The 16,627-nt window shown below is 36.2% G+C and overlaps 1 protein-coding gene across 1 annotated transcript in view; it reads left to right on the top strand.

The window, feature by feature from the left end:
* PSD3 (pleckstrin and Sec7 domain containing 3) overlaps positions 1–16,627 on the top strand; it is a 582,944-nt gene that overhangs the window by 395,405 nt on the left and 170,912 nt on the right. Inside the window, exon 11 of the mRNA XM_032592851.1 lies at positions 8,544–8,737. Within this exon, the coding sequence (XP_032448742.1) occupies positions 8,544–8,737 (194 nt within the window). The remainder of the gene's footprint in view (positions 1–8,543; positions 8,738–16,627) is intronic.

Raw genomic sequence — 16,627 nt, 5'->3', positions numbered from 1 at the left:
GAGATCATGACCTGAGCCGAAGTCAGACGCTTAACTGACTCAGCCACCCAGGTGCCCCAGGAATAAATTTAATGAAGGAAGTGAAAGACTGTACACTGAAAACTATAAGGCACTGATAAAAGAAAGTGAAGAGGGCACAAATAAATGGGAAAAGTATTTTGTGTCTACTGCTTGGCATAATTATATTGCTAACATCTCTGTACCACACAAAGCAATCTATGGATTCAGTTCAATCCCTATCAAAATTCCAATACCACTTTTTCACAAAAATAGAACACTCCTAAAATTTGCCTGGAACCACAAAAGATGTCAAATAGCCAAACCTATTTAAATCTTTATTTAAATTTTATTTTATTTATTATATATTCTTTATTGTATACTCTAATCTCCTTCCCCTATTTCACCTATAAACCTACCCACCTCCCCTCTGGTAACCATCAGTTTGTTTGCTATTGTTAAGAATCTGTTCTTCGGTTTTCTCTTTTTATTTTTCCTGTAATCATCTGTTTTGTGTCTTAAATTCCACACATGAGTAAGATCATTTGTCTTTCTCTGACTGACTTACTTGGCTTAGCATTATACTCTCTACCTCCAACCATGTTGTTGCAAATAGCAAGATTTCATTCTTTCTTATGGCTGAGTAATATTCCAGGGTGAGCATGAGTGCATCTGTGTATGTGCGTGTATTACATGCCTTTCAATTTTGCTGATTATTCCCTTCACTGTGCAGATGTTTTTCATTCTGATGTATTTCCAATAGCTTATTTTTGTTTTTGTTTCCCTTGCCTTAGGAGACATACCTAGAAAAATGTTGTACAGCTGATGTCAGAGAAGTTATTGCCTCTGTTCTCTTACGATTTTTATGGTTAGGGCTCACACATTTAGGCCTTTAATCCATTTTAGGTTTATTTTTGTGTATGGTGAAAAAAATGGTCCAGTTTCATTCTTTTGCATGTATCTATCCAGTTTTCCTAGCACCATTTGTTGAAGAGACTATCTTCAGTCCACAAAACTGAAAGGTAACCTATAGAATAGAAGATACTTGCAAATGACATAACTGATAAAGGATGAGTATCCAAAATATATAAAGAATTTATTAAACTCAAAACCCAAGAAGCAAATAATCCAGTTAAAAAATGGGCAGAAGACATGGACATTTTTACAAAGGAGATATACAGATGGGCAACAGACACATGAAATTATGCTCAGCCTCACTTATCATCAGGGAAATGCAACTCAAAACTACAATAAGATAATAACCTCATACCTCTCAGAATGGCTAAAATTAACAGTACAAGAAACAACAGGTATTGGCAAGGATGCAGAGAAAGGGGAAGCATCTCACACTGTTGGTAGATATGCAAACTGGTGCAGCCACTGTAGAAAACAGCATGCAGGTTCTTCAAAAAGTTAAAATATAACTACCCTGGGGTACCTGGGTGGCTCAATTGGTTGAGCACCAACTTCAGCTCAGGTAATGATCTCACAGTCTATGAGCTCAAACCCCACATCGGGCTTTGGGCTGACAGCTCAGAGCCTGGAGCCTGCTTCAGATTCTGTGTCTCCATCTCTCTCTCTCCCCCTCCCTGACTCACGCTCTGTCTCTCTTTCTCTCTCAAAAATAAAATAAACCTTAAAAAAAATAGAACCAGATGCCTAAGATTCAGGAATTGCACTCCTAGGTATTTACCCAAAGGATACAAAAACACTAATTGGAAGAGATACATGCACTTTGATGTTTACAGCAGCATTATCTATAATAGCCACATTTTAAAGCAGCCCAAGTGTTCATTGACTAATGAATGAAAAGAAGACATTGTGTGTGTGTGCGCGCGCACACACACACACACACACACACACACACTATGGAATATTACTCAGCCATCAAAAAGAAAGAAATCTTGCATTTGCAATGACGTGGATGGAGTTAGAAAGTATTATACTAAATCAAATAAGTCAGAGAGATATACACTGTATGGTTTCATTCATATGCAGAATCTAAGAAACAAACAAAAAAAAATGAACAAAGGGGAAAACAGAGGAGCAAACCAGGAAACAGACTCTTAACTATAGAGAACAAACTGATGGTTACCAGAATGGGAGGCAGATTGGGGGATGGGTTAAACAAGCGATGAGGATGAAGGAGTGCACTTTGGCATGATGACTACCGAGTCATGTATGGAAGTGTTGAATTACTATTTTGTACACCTGGAACTAATATTACACAGTGTGTTGACTAACTGGAATTTAAATAAAAACTTTTAAAATGACTGTCTTTTTCCCATTGTATACTGATTCCTGCCTTGTTGATTAATTGATCATATGGTTCTAAGTTCATTTCTGAGTTTTCTATTATGTTCCATTGATCCACGTGTCTGTATTTATGCCAGTACCATACTATTTTGATTACTACAGCTTTGTAATATCACTTGAAGTCTGGAATTGTAATACATCCAGTTTTGTATTTCTTTTTCAAGATTGCTCTGGCTATTTGGAGTAAACTTTTGTGGTTCTATACAAATTTTAGGATTCTTTTTTTTTAAAGTGTGTTTATTTTGAGGGAGACAGCAGGGGAGGGAGAGAGAGAAACCCAAGTAGGCTCTACGCTGCCAGCACAGAGCCCAATGTGGGGCTCAATCTCACAAACTGAGCCAAAATCAAGAGTTGGATGCTTAACCGACTGAGCCACCCAAGGATTCTTAATTCCAGATTTGTAGAAAGTGCTGGTGGTATTTTATTAGGCATTGCATTAAATCTGTAGATTGCTTTAAGTAGTTTAAACATTTAAAAAAATGTGTTCTTCCAATCCATGAGCATGGATTGTCTTTCCACTTCTTCACATTGTCTTGAATTTCTTTTATCAGTGTTTTTTTTTTAATTTTTATTTGTTTAGTTTGAGATAGAGTGTGTGCGGAGGACAAAGAGAGAGAGAGAGAGAGAATCCCAAGCAGGGTCTGCACTGTCAGTGCAAAACCTGATGCAGGGCTCAAACTCTGTGAACTGTGAGATCATGACCTAAGCCGAAATCAAGAGTTACGTTTAACCAGTTTGGCCACATAGCACCCCTTTTTATCAATGTTTTATGGTTTTCAGAGTACAGGTCTTTCACCTTTTTAGTTATGTTTATTGCTAGGTATCTTACTGTTAAATGGAATTATTAATTTCTGTTTCTGCTGTTTCATTATGAGAGTATAGGAATTCAATTGATTTTTGTATCCTGCAAATTTACTGAATTCATTTATCAGTTCTGGTGGTTGTTTGGTGAAGTCTTTAGGGTTTCTATCATGTCATATGCAAATAGTAAATAGTAAAAGTTTGACTTCTTCCTTGCCAATTTGGATGCCTGTTATTTCTTTTGTTTAATTTCTGTGGCTAGGATTTCCAGTACCATGTTGAATAAGAGTGGTGAAAGTGGACATCCTTGTTTTGTTCCTCACCTGACCAGAAAAGCTCTCCAATTTTTTCCCATTGTGTATGATTTTGGCTGTGGGTTTTTCATATGAGGCCTTTATTATATTGAGATATGTTAGCTCTAGACAGACTTTGCAGAGGATTTTAATCATGAATGAAAATTGTACTTTGTAGAAAGCTTTTTCTACATGTATTAAAATGTGTTTTTTTATCCTTTCTCTTATTGCTGTGACATATCTTGTTGAATGTTTTGCAAATATTGAACCACACTTGCATGCACAGAATAAATCCCACTTGACCATGGTGTATAATTTTTTTAAATATATTGTTGGCTTTACTTTTCTAATATTTTGTTGACAAGTTTCTCATATTAATGAGAAATATTGACCTGTAGTTCTCTTTTTTGTGATATCTTACCACAGCAATCTTCAGAAAGAAGAACAAAGCTGGAGGCATTATAATTCCTGATTTCAAACTATATTACAAATCTATAGTAATCAGCAGTTTGGCACTGATGTAAAAAACAGACACACAGATCAATGGAACAGAATAGAGAGCCTAGAAATAAACTCATAGAATTTGTTCAATTAATTTTTAACAGGACAGCCAAGAGTATACAGTGGGGAAAAGATTATGTGTCCAAGAAATGGTTTTTAGGAAAATTGGGTATCCACATGGAAGAGAATGAAATTGGACCTCTGTCTTCTACTTTACACAAAAATCAACTCAAAATGGATTAAATCTTTGAACATAAGACCTGAAACCATAAAGCTCATAGAAGAAAATCTAAAGACTATGCTCTTTGACATTAGTCTTGATAGTGAATTTTTAGATTTAGGAACAAGAGCAAAATTAAGTGAGACCACATCAAACTAAATAGTTCCACACAACAAAGGAAACCGTTAACAAAATAAAAAGGCAACCTACTAAGTGGGAAAGATATTTACACTGTTTGTGGAAATGTTAACCTGTATGGTTGCTATGGCAAACAGCATGGAGGTTCCTCAACAAATTAAAAATAGAACTACCAATAATCCCACTTCTGAATATATAGCCAAAGAACACAAAATAATTATCTGAAAGAATTACCTGTACTCTCATATTTATAGAAGAATTATTTATAATATCCAAAGTATGGGGAAAACCTAAGTGTCTATCTACAGATGTATGGATACAACTATATATACACAATGGAATATTATGCACCCTTATAAAAGAGTGAAATCTTGTCATAGGTAGTAGACATGAATGAATCTGGAAGCCATTATGCTAACCGAAGACAGAGAAAGACAAATACTATATGGTATCCCTTGTTGTATTGTAATATGTGGAATTTTAAAAGAAAGTTGAATTTACAACAGTGAAGAATATGTCACTTTCAAGAGTTGAGTTGTGAGGGAAGTAGGGAACAAGTGGTAAAAGAATATAAACTTCTTAACTAAGAACAAACTGAGGGTTGATGGGGGGTGGGAGGGAGGGGAGGGTGGGTGATGGGTATTGAGGAGGGCACCTTTTGGGATGAGCACTGGGTGTTATATGGAAACCAATTTGTCAATAAATTTCATATATATAAAAAAATAATAAAAAAATAATAAAAAAATGAAAAAAAAAAAAGAATATAAACTTCTCAGTTATAAGATGGATACAATCTAAGGAAGTAATGTATAACATGCTGAGTACAGTTGATAACAGTGCATTGAATAGTTGAAATTTTCTGAGAATAGAATTTACATATCTTCACACACAAAATTTATATATATATATATTTTTATATATGTATATATTTATATATACATATAATTTTACATATTTATATATGTATAAATGTGTATATATATTTTATATATATGTATATATTTATATATATACATATAAATTTATATATATGTGTGTGTATATATATATATATATATATATAAGTGTGAGGTGAGGAGTGTGTTAACTCAATGAGGGACCCCTTTCATGATGTATATTAAATCCTCATACTATATACTTTAAATATCTCACATTAAATGGTCAACTACATGCAAAAAAATTTTTAATAAAGCAACATAGAAGAGGAAATCTGATCCATACAGTAACTAATTATGATTTTCCAGGATTTTTGCAGCCTTCGGAAGATAGTTTTGTGAAAATCAATAGTGGCCATTAATTTTAAATAAATGAATAAATAATTAAATCTCTTACATGCATAAATCAGTAATTCCAGAGGGAGAGGAGGATGACAGCAGAGTAGGAGGATCCTAGGCTCATGTTGTCCTATGAACACAACTAGATAACTATCAGATCATCCTAAATAACCCAGAAATTGACATGAAGACTGACAACAAACTCCACAACTTAAGGGAGAGAAGAATCCTCATCAAAGAATGTAGGAAGTACGGAGATATGGTTTAGGGGAGAAACTGATTCCAGGTGCTACAGAGGGGAGAGAGTTGTGGTCACAGAAAAGGATGAGAGAGAGAGCAACACACAAGGAGAATATTGCCTCAAAGCCATTGCCTTGGAAAACAAGACGGGCTGGATATCATGAGAACTTGCTTAGAACCTGTATTTTTTTTTTAAATGTTTGTTTTTAAGAGCAAGAGAGCAAGAGAGGAGGGGCAGAGAGAGAGGGAAACAGAGAATCTGAAGCAGGCTTTGTACTTTCAGCATAGAGCCCAATACCGGTCTCCAACCCATGACCCTTGAGATCATCACCTGAGCCAAAGTCAGATACTTAACTGACTAAGCCTCCCAAGTGACCCAAGAGCCTGGATTTTTAAAGGTCAGGATGCTTGCCTGGGATATAGTCCATAGGGCACTGTGCTGCTCCTGGAGAGAAGGCAGGCAAACCAACCAAAGGCAACAGCATGGAAGCAGCAATCTGAAAAATGCCTGGGGCACCCAAGAGGGAGATTATTCACTCTTGGGGCATGTGCCTGATGGGAAGCATTTACAGAGATATCTCTTCAGGAACAAAGGAGCTGGCTAGTGCCAATTCCATCCCCAACCCCTCAGCAAAAATACAGCCACCTACCAGAAGTAGTATATTGCCAACACTGGCTGCCTAACTTGCATACACCAGGCCCTAACTCCCTACATTATGGTGGGACAGCCCTTATCAGGCAAGCATGCCTCATTCCCAGCATGGTGGGCCCCAACCCCAGATGACCAGCAGAAACCATTGCCCATACCATGTCTACTGACCATAGTGTTCTTGTGGAGGTTGTGTCAGGTCTCATTTTACAAGTAGACCAGTGCAAATTTACATAAAACTTGCCACATTCAGACCAGGGAACAAACACTGCTCACAGAAGGCAAGGAGAGCCTCTGCAGATGACCAGCCTGAAGGATACAGCAGCCAAAGCACAATAGCAGAGCAGAGACAGCACACACCAGAGAAAATCCCTGAATCACCAGGTCCAGGACATTACATATTCTCTTCCTTAAGGAGCCATTGCTTTCAGGAGCAGGAAAAATAAGTAGCTTTTCTAGCACAGAAAAAAAGACAAAGCCTTAGACAAAATGTCAAGATAGAGGAATTTATACCAAATGAAAGAACAAATTACATCCACAGCCAGATATCTAAGAAAAAGATATAAGTAACATTCATGATTGAGAATTTAAAGCAGCAATTATAAGGATAGTCACCGAGCTTAAAAAAAGTATAGAAAACATCCAGGGGACCCTTGCCACAGAAATAAAAAAGTGAAAACAGAACCATTCAGAGATAAGAGTGCAATAAACAAGATTACAAACATGCTTGATGCAATGAACAGTAGGCTGTAAGTAGTAGAGGAACAATGACCTAGAAGACAAAATAATTGAAAGAAACGAAGCTGAACAAAAGAAGAATTATGCAACATGAGAATGGACTTAGGGAACTCAGTGGTTCAATCAAGCAAAATAACATTATAGGAGTGACAAAAGAAGAAGACAGAAAAGGGGGCAGAAAATTTATTTGAGGGAAGAATAGGTGAAAACATCCCTAATCTGGGAAAGGAAAAAGACATCCAGATCCAGGAGACAGAAAACTCCCATCCAAAGCAAAAAAGCCGGCCAACACCAAGACATATTGCAATTAAATTTACAAAATGTAGTGATAAAAAATTTTTAAAGCAGGAAGACAAAAGATTATCTTCAAACAATCAAATAGCAATGGAGAAAAAAAAAACACATTTTTAATTTGATCACCAAATGCACAACTTTGATAATTGTTAATTTTGTGGTTTATTTTAAATGTATTTTCGTGGTGGTTATTTTGAAGTTTTAATCAAAAATCTTTAATCATGAGTGTCTAATAAACAGTAAAAACAAAGGTAAGCCAAGAAATTGAAACAGGTGAAATAAGACAAATGTTCTTAATTTGGTGTTGTGTTTTTCAGCAGTTTATCAGTCTATTAGCTTTCATCTTCATTTCACTCCTCTTTATTAATTGAATGTAAGCATCCATTTTCTGCAAACTTCATACTAAGTGTACATTAAAAGATTTGCCCTGCTTGAAGGAACAGAGATTCACAAAAGACTGGGCAATTGGTTTTCTCAGTGGTGCCCCACATTTTTATGGCAGTTGAGAAAATTGTAGCTAGAAGATGCCAAAGTACTAAATGACGCCACCATCCTACCACATTGATAGCTTTACTGGGGGTTTCAATATAAGAGATTATTCGGTGGATATAGTTCAGTATTATTCATTGTACTTAATCTAAAATTATTCATTGTATTCTGTGTACTTGGCGATGTGCTAAAACATGTAAAAATCAAAATCAAAATCATGATTTCAGCAAAAGAATCCTCACTCTTTTGAAAGAAGACAGGTATGAAGGTAGTGGGTAGAAAGAGCAAAGGCTTTAGAGATTTTGCAATCATTACCTTACCATCTCTCTTTGATTACTAGATCTGTGGCCTTGGGAATTTATTTAAACTCTCTGAGTTTGCTTCCTTATCTGTAATATAGGATACTAATATCCATCTTACAAGATCTTTATGATCATTAATATTTGACACAGACACACAGTAAGTGATAGCTCTTATTATAGTGTTTTTATCAAGACTGATGGACTATTAGAAAACATGATAGTTTATTACACTAAATAACTTTGTTCATTGAATATTGTGTTAGGTGCTCAAACTGTGTTTTCTCCCTTTAGAGATGATGAGGAGAAAAAAAAATCTCCAACTGAAGGAACTGATGAGAAGGCTAATGGAACACATCCAAAGACCATCAGTCGTATTGGGAGTACTACCAACCCATTCTTAGACATTCCTCATGACCCAAATGCTGCTGTATACAAAAGTGGATTCTTGGCTCGGAAAATCCATGCAGATATGGATGGGAAGAAGAGTAAGCATAATTTGTTATTGTCATTTTCTATTTTAATTATTTCATCTTGAGGTTCAAAATTTAAAGTGAATTTATCTGAAGTAAAGTCAAGGATAAAGAAAAATTATATTAGGTTTGTCTAGAAAAGTATTACTGAAGTTTGATGATGCCTCTAACCCTCAGAAATCCATTGTCACACTTGATCTTCTCCAAGTAGAATTATAGAACTTCAGAAATGGAAGACCTCTTACAGATTATTCCTTTCTAGCTTTTTATTCATTTATTTACTCTTGCCTTCAACAAATAATTTTGAGTACTTACTATGTGCTAGGCATCAAAAATATAGCAATGAATACGATGGAAAAGGTATCTGTCTTCGTGGAGTTTACATCTCTCATGGTTGTGGGGAAGAATTAATTTATAACACATAGAATAATCAATAATGTAAGATCCCAGAAACAAAACAGGAAGGGAAAGAATTGCAGTCTATGCACATTTGAATGATTGGCCTTTGTGGAAGATGGATAGGTGCAACATAGGCATGCATGGTATAATTAGTATTGGGAAATTAGAGTCCCATCTGATAGCTTTGTGAAGTATGAGACATAGTTACCTATAACAGATAATAGTGTTTGAAATTTGAAAGAAATGAAGTATGTTTCTGTGCTTAGAATAGCCTATGTAGAGTGAAATAGCAATTTGATATAGTTGGACAGGCTAAGGTAAGCTGGTATGTATGCTCACAATTAGTAGGTTAAACCTTTAGGGTATCCTTACCTACCTACAGATGCAAACATGTAGTGCTTGGATGGACATTACCACTATTTCCATCTGTGACTTTTTCTTACTGTGGTAGTACTTTCTGTTAGGTTACAGTCAAGAGAAAGACTGTAATAGAGTGGCTTTGGAACTGACTTAAGATGCTGACTAAGTTTCTCAGTTTTTCCAAGTTTCTTAGGAGTACCTCTACCATATTTCCTGTGCACTCTATATACTAGCCTACTAGACTACTTGATTTTTTCTAAGAGAATTGTGTCAGGACTCTTGTAGTTGCAAGTGACAGCAAATCTGACTGGCTTATGAAAAAAGGGCAAGGCCACACTTAAAATGAAGAATTATCACCAGGACACTTTATTGTATTGTCTCTGCATTATAGTGCATGTCACCTGTATTCCTTACAACAGGGCTCTTTCACATGGCTAGATACATAATTATTAGCAGCATTACTTTATGTGTTCAATTTTGTCACCAAAGTATTCTTGTTTCCTAACTTTGAATTTAGTATATTATGTGGCAAGATTCTGATTTGTATTACAGAGGGATGGAATACTGTGATTGACAGCACACACTTGGTTGAATGCAAATAGAAAAGTTCCCTCAAGAATGAATAAAGTACAGAAAAGGGGGTCTTTTTGGTAGATAAAACAATGGTATTCATTTCTTTGTTGCCAGCATACACACACACCCTTTCTCCATCCAGTTCAAATGGTGCTTTTGCTGAACCTAGTACAGTTTTCCATTTATAACCACAGATACACTCATTCTCTGTCCCACATGCCATGCCTAGAAGTGACTCTCATCTCCAAGATTAAAATTAGCTGATTGGTGTCCATTTTGTCTCAGATAGGGATGTAAATTCACTTATAGGCTAAATTAAAAATATACAAATGTCTGACATACTTCATGTAAAGTAATAGAAGCAAAAAACAGAATAACTGCAATTTAAAATAACAGTTCAAAAAAGCAAAAATAGCAAGATAGCTATCACTTATTCCATGTAATTTTCTACATTCTGCCTCATAAGGATAACAAAGTTAACCTAATTGAGTCTTTTTTCATTGAGTCCCTTCCCTAGTGATGGATTGACATAATTGGTTAGCTTATTCCAAAGAGTCCCCAGATTCAGCCTATCAATGACATTTTCTTTGTTTCATGTTTCCCTGTGCCATCTTGGAGGATTATTGGAGAAAATTCCCTTGCTGGAAGCTCTACTCCCTTATTAGCCCACTTTTATATGAGTATAGGTACAAAATCTAGGAGTTGCTTAGCAGTTGAGACAGAACTCTTATATCACACTAGGTTTTTCTGCCAATATAACTACTTTAAAGCCTTAGTTAACTCCTTTGAGTACTTCAGATTGATTAGGACAGTATGACATAGGACTTTTGTCTTTTTAGCAACCTAAGAATTTCTGCCTAGGTGGGACCCTCCCCTGGAAGACCAGTGACAGGCCCCTGCCCACACCACATCCCTAAAGCCTGGAGTTTTAAGACTAGCAGGCTTGGCTGTGATACAGCTCAGAGGGCACCACAGGCTAACAACCTGGAGGCAGACAGTGTGGATACAGCAATCTGAAACACACCTAGAACACACAGAGGGGAGATTATTCACTCTTCTCAGCTTGCTTTCCTGATAGAAAGCATGCACAGGGACTCCTTTCCTTGAAGAAAGGAGCTGGCTGGTGCCATTTCCCTCCCCTGCCCTCAGCATAAACACAGAGCCATTTGTGGGAAGCAGCATAGCATCAACACTGGCTGCCTAACCTACTTATACCAAGCCCCACACCCCTGGGCTCTGACACTACTGCCCTTCTTGGTCAAGCTTTCTCCCATCCTAGCATGGTTCCCTTTCCATAGAACACCAGCAGAAACCCCTGCCCACACCATGGCTCCCAACCAGAGAATTCTCTAGGACTTTAGTTCAGGTGGAAGTAGTATCATATCTCATTTAGCAAGCAGACCAGAATATACCTAGTTAAAACTTGATTCTGGCCAAAGACCAAACACTGTCAACTGCAGGCAAGACAGACAACTGGCCTGAAGGATACAGCAGCCAGAAAAGAACAGCAGAGTGCACACATCACACTCTGAAGTACCAGGCCCTGGGCACTATATGATCTCTTTCATAAAGCCATTATTCTTAGAAGCAGGAAACCTAATGGAGTTTTCTAATATATAGAAGAGGATAGAAACTTAGATAAAATGCCAAGACAGGAATTTAGCCCAGATGAAAGGAGAAGACAAGGCCATGGCCAGAGATCTAAGAGAAACAGATATAAGTAACATACCTGATGGAGAATTTAAAGCAACAATCATAAGGATACTTACTGGGCTTGAGAAAATAATGGAAGACTTCATGCATGTCCTTACCACAGAGATAAAAGAGTTAAAAACAGAAATGAAAAATGCAGTAACATTCAAAACAAGCTTGATGCAATGAACACAAGGATGGAAGAAGCAGAGAAACAACTAGGTAATGTAGAAGATAAAATAATGAAATATAGTGAAGCTGAATAAAACAGAGAAAGAAGAATTATGCAACATGAGAATATACTTAGGGAACTCAATTACTCCATCAAGCATAATAACATTCATATTATAGGAGTCTCAGTAGAAGAGAGAAAAGGGGGCAGAAAATTTCTCTAGATCCTAGGAGGCACAGAAACCTCCCATCAAAATCAACAAAAGTAAGCCAGTACTAAGGCATTATAATTAAATTTGCAAAATATAGTGATTAAGAAAAAAAAATCTTAAAAGCAACAAGACAAAAGAAGTCCCTAACCTACAAGGGAAACCCATAAGGCTCGCTGCAGATTTCTCAACAGAAACTTCCCAAGTCAGGAGAGACTGGCATGATGTATTCAAAGTTCTGAATGGGAAAATTTTGCAGCCAAGAATACTCTGTCTAGCAAGGCTATCATTCAGAATAGAAGGAAAGGTAGAGTTTCCCAGATGAACAAAAACTAATGGAGTTTAAAGCAGCCCTGCAAGAAAACTTAAAGGGAACTGAGTAGAAAGGAAAGACCAAAGTGACAAAAACAAGAAAGAAGAGAACATCTCCAGAAACCATGACAAAAGAAGGAATAAAACGGCATTAAATACATATCCATCAATAGTTACTCTGAGTGAAAATGGACTAAATCCTCAAATCAAAAGACATAGGGTGTCAGATTGGATAAAAAGACAAGACCCATCTATATGCTGCCTACAAAAGACTCATTTTAGACCTAACACAACTGTGCCTTGAAAGTGACAGGATGGAGAAATATTTATCATGCAAGTGGACACCTAAATAAAGTTGGAGTAGCAATACTTATATAGGACAAAGACTTTAAACCAAAGACTATAACAAAAGATGAAGAAGGGCACTATATCATAATAAAGGAGTCTATCCAAAAAGATCTGACAGTTGGAAGTTATTATGCACCCAAGATGGAGGCACCCAAGTGTATAAAACAATTAATAACAAACATAAAGCAACCCCTTGATAATAATACAATAAGAGGAGGAGACTTTATCACCCACTTATATCAGTGAACAGATCATCTGTGGACAAAAATTAAACAAGGAAACAATGGATTTGAATGACATACTGGACCAGATGGACTTAACAGATATATTCAGAACATTCCATCCTAAAACACCAGAATACACATTATTTTCAAGTGCACATGGGACATTCCCCTGAATAGATCGCATACTAGGTCACAAATGAGACTTCAAAAAGTACAAAAAGATTGAGATCATACCATGCATCTTTTTTGACCACAACACTATGAAACGTGATGTCAATCACAAGAAAAACTATGAAAAGACAACAAATACTGGAGGTTAAACAACATGCTACTAAACAATGAATGAGTCAACCAGGAAATCAAAGAAGAAATTTAAAAAATACTTGGAAACAAATGAAAATGAAAACACAGTGGTCCAAAACCTTTGGGATATGCAGGAAAAGCAGTCCTAAGGTGGAAGTATACAGTGCTACACGCCTACTTCAAGAAACAAGAAAAATCTCAAATGAAAAACCTAATCCTACACCTAAAGGAAGTAGAAAAGAAACAACAAATGAAGCCTAATGCCAGTAGAAGGAGGTAAATAATAAAGATTAAAGCAGAAATAAATGGTATAGAAACTAAAAAAACAATGGAGCAGACCAATGAAACTAGGGATTTCTTTGAAAATGTTAGTAACATTGATAAACTCTTAGCCAGATTTATCAAAAAAAAAAAAAAAAAAGGAAGGACCAAAATAAAATAAAAATAAAAGAGGAAAATTAACAGCCAACACTACAGAATACAAACAATTGTAAGAGAATATTATGAAAAATTACATGCCAACAAATTGGAAAACCTTGAAGATTGGATAAATTCCTAGAAAGATATCATACCAAAACTTAAATAGGAAGAAATAGAAAACTGAACAGACCAATAACTGGAAAATAAATTGAATTAATAATCAAAACTCTCCCGACAAACAAATTCCAGGGCCAAGTGGCATCACAGGTGGGTTCTACCAAACATTAAAAAGAGAGTTAATACCTATTCCTCTCAAACTATTCCAAAATATAGAAGAGGGTGGAAAACTTCCAAATTCATTCTATGAGTCCAGAATTACCCTGATACCAAAACCAGATAAAGACTCCACTAAAAGAGAAATAGAGGTTAATGTCCCTGATGAACATGGATGTAAAAAGTCTCAATAAAATAGCAGCAAACCAAATCTAACAGTACATTAAAAGAATCCCCATGATCAAGTGAGATTTATTCCTGGACTGCAAGGGTGGTTCAGTATTTGTAAATCAATCATCATGATACACCACATTAATAAAGGAAAGGATAAGAACCATATGATCTTTTAAACAGATGCAAAAAAAAAACATTTGACAAAGTACAATATCTATTCGTGATAAAAACCCTCAATGTAGTAGGGTTATTAGAGAGAACATAACAACATAATAAAGGTCATATACGAAAAAACCACAGCTAATATCTTCTTCAGTGGGGAAAAACTGAGATAATTTCCTCTACAGTCAGGAACAAGATAGGGATGTCCACTCTCACCATTGTTTCTTTGACATAGTCCTGAAAGTCCTAGCCACAGCATTCAGAAAACAAAAATAAATAAAAGGCATCCACATCAGCAAGGAAGAAGTCAGACTTCAGTCTTTGCAGATGATGTGATACTCCATATAGAAAACCCGAAAGACTCCATCAAAAAATTGCTAGAACTGAAACATGAATTCAGTAAAGTCATAGGATTCAAAATCAAGGCACAGAAATCTTTTGTATTTCTATACGCCAATAATATAGCAGCAGAAAGAGAAATCAAGGAATGGATTCCATTTACAAGTGCACCAACAACCCTAAGATACTAGAAATAAACCTACTCAAGAGGTAAAAGATCTGTACTCTGAAAACTATAAAACACTGATGAAAGAAACTGAAGAGGACACAAAGAAATGAAGATGTTCTGTGATCATTAATTGGAAGAACAAACTTGTTAAAATGTCTACTACCCAAAGCAGTCTACACATTTAATGCAATCTCTATCAAAATACCACCAGCATTTTTCATAGAGCTAGAATAAACAATTCTAAAACTTGTCTAGAACCACAAAAGACCCTGAATAGCCAAGGCAGTCATGACAAAGAAAAGCAAATTGGAAGCATCACAATTCCAGGCTTTAAGTTATATTGCAATGCTGTTGTGATCAGGACACTATGGTACTGGCATAAAAACAGACACATGGATCAGTGGAACAGAATAGAAAACCCAGAAATGAACCACAACAATATGGCAATTTCATCTTCAACAAAGCAGGAAGGAATATCTAATGGGAAAAATTCTCTTCAACAAATGGTGTTCTGAAAATTGGACAGCAATATGCAAAGGCATGAAACTGGGCCACTTTCTTACATCACACACAAAAATAAATTTAAAATGGCTAAAAGACCTAATTGTAAGGTGGGAAACTATTAAAATCTTAGAGAACACAGACAGTAACCTTGTTGACATCAGCCATAGCAACTTTGCACTAGATAAGTCTCCTGAGGCAAGGGGAACAAAAGCAAAAATAAACTATTGGGACTTCATCAAGATAAAAACTTCTGCACAGTGAAAGAAACAATCAATAAAACTAAAAGGCAATCTTTGGAATGGGAGAAGATATTTGCAAGTGATGTATCTGATAAAACGTTAGTATCCAAAATTTATAAAGAACTTATCAAACTCAACACCCAAAACACAAATAATCCAGTCAAAAAATGAGCAGAAGACATGAGTAGACATTTTTCCAAAGAAGGCCAACAGACACGTGAAAAGTTGTTCAACATCACTCATCATCAGGGAAATACAAATCAAAAGTGCATTGAGGTATCACGTCACACCTGTCAGAATGACTAAAATTAATGACACAGCAAACAACAGATGTTTTGAGTTTACTGAGAAAGGGAATCCCCATTACACTGTTGGGAATGCAAACTGGAACAGCCACTGAGGAAAACATTATGGAGGTTCCTCAAAAAGTTAAAATAGAAGGGCACCTGGGTGGCTCAGTTTGTTGATTGATCAGCTCTTGGTTTCAGCTCAGGTAATGATATCACAGTTCCTGGGTTCAAGCTCCGCATTGGGCTCCAAACTGGTGGAGCAGAGCCTGCTTTGGATACTCTCTCCTTCTTTCTACCCCTCCTCCACTCTTGCTCACTCTGTCTCTCTCTCTATCTCTCTCTCTCTCAAAAAAAAAGTTAAAAATAGAAATACCCTATGATTCAGCAGTTGAAGTACTAGGTATTTACCCAAAGGATACAAAACTACTGATTCAAAGGGGTACATGCACCACAGTATTTATAGCACATTGTCAACAATAGCCAAATTATGGTAAGTGCCCACATGGCAATCAACTGACTAATGGATACAGGAGTGGTATATGTATGTAATGGAATATTACTCTGCCAAAAATAGAATGAAATCTTGTCTTTGCAACCACATGGATGGAGCTAGAGAGTATCAGGCTAAGCAAAGTAAGTCCATCAGAGAAAGACAAATACTGTCTGATTTCACTCATGTGGAATTTAAGAAAGAAAACAAATGAACATGGGGGGGGGAATAAAACAGACTCTTAACTATAGAGA

The sequence above is a fragment of the Lynx canadensis genome, chromosome B1 (genome assembly GCF_007474595.2).
Source record: "Lynx canadensis isolate LIC74 chromosome B1, mLynCan4.pri.v2, whole genome shotgun sequence".
NCBI lineage: Eukaryota > Metazoa > Chordata > Mammalia > Carnivora > Felidae > Lynx > Lynx canadensis.
This window is presented reverse-complemented; position numbering and strand designations above follow the sequence as displayed.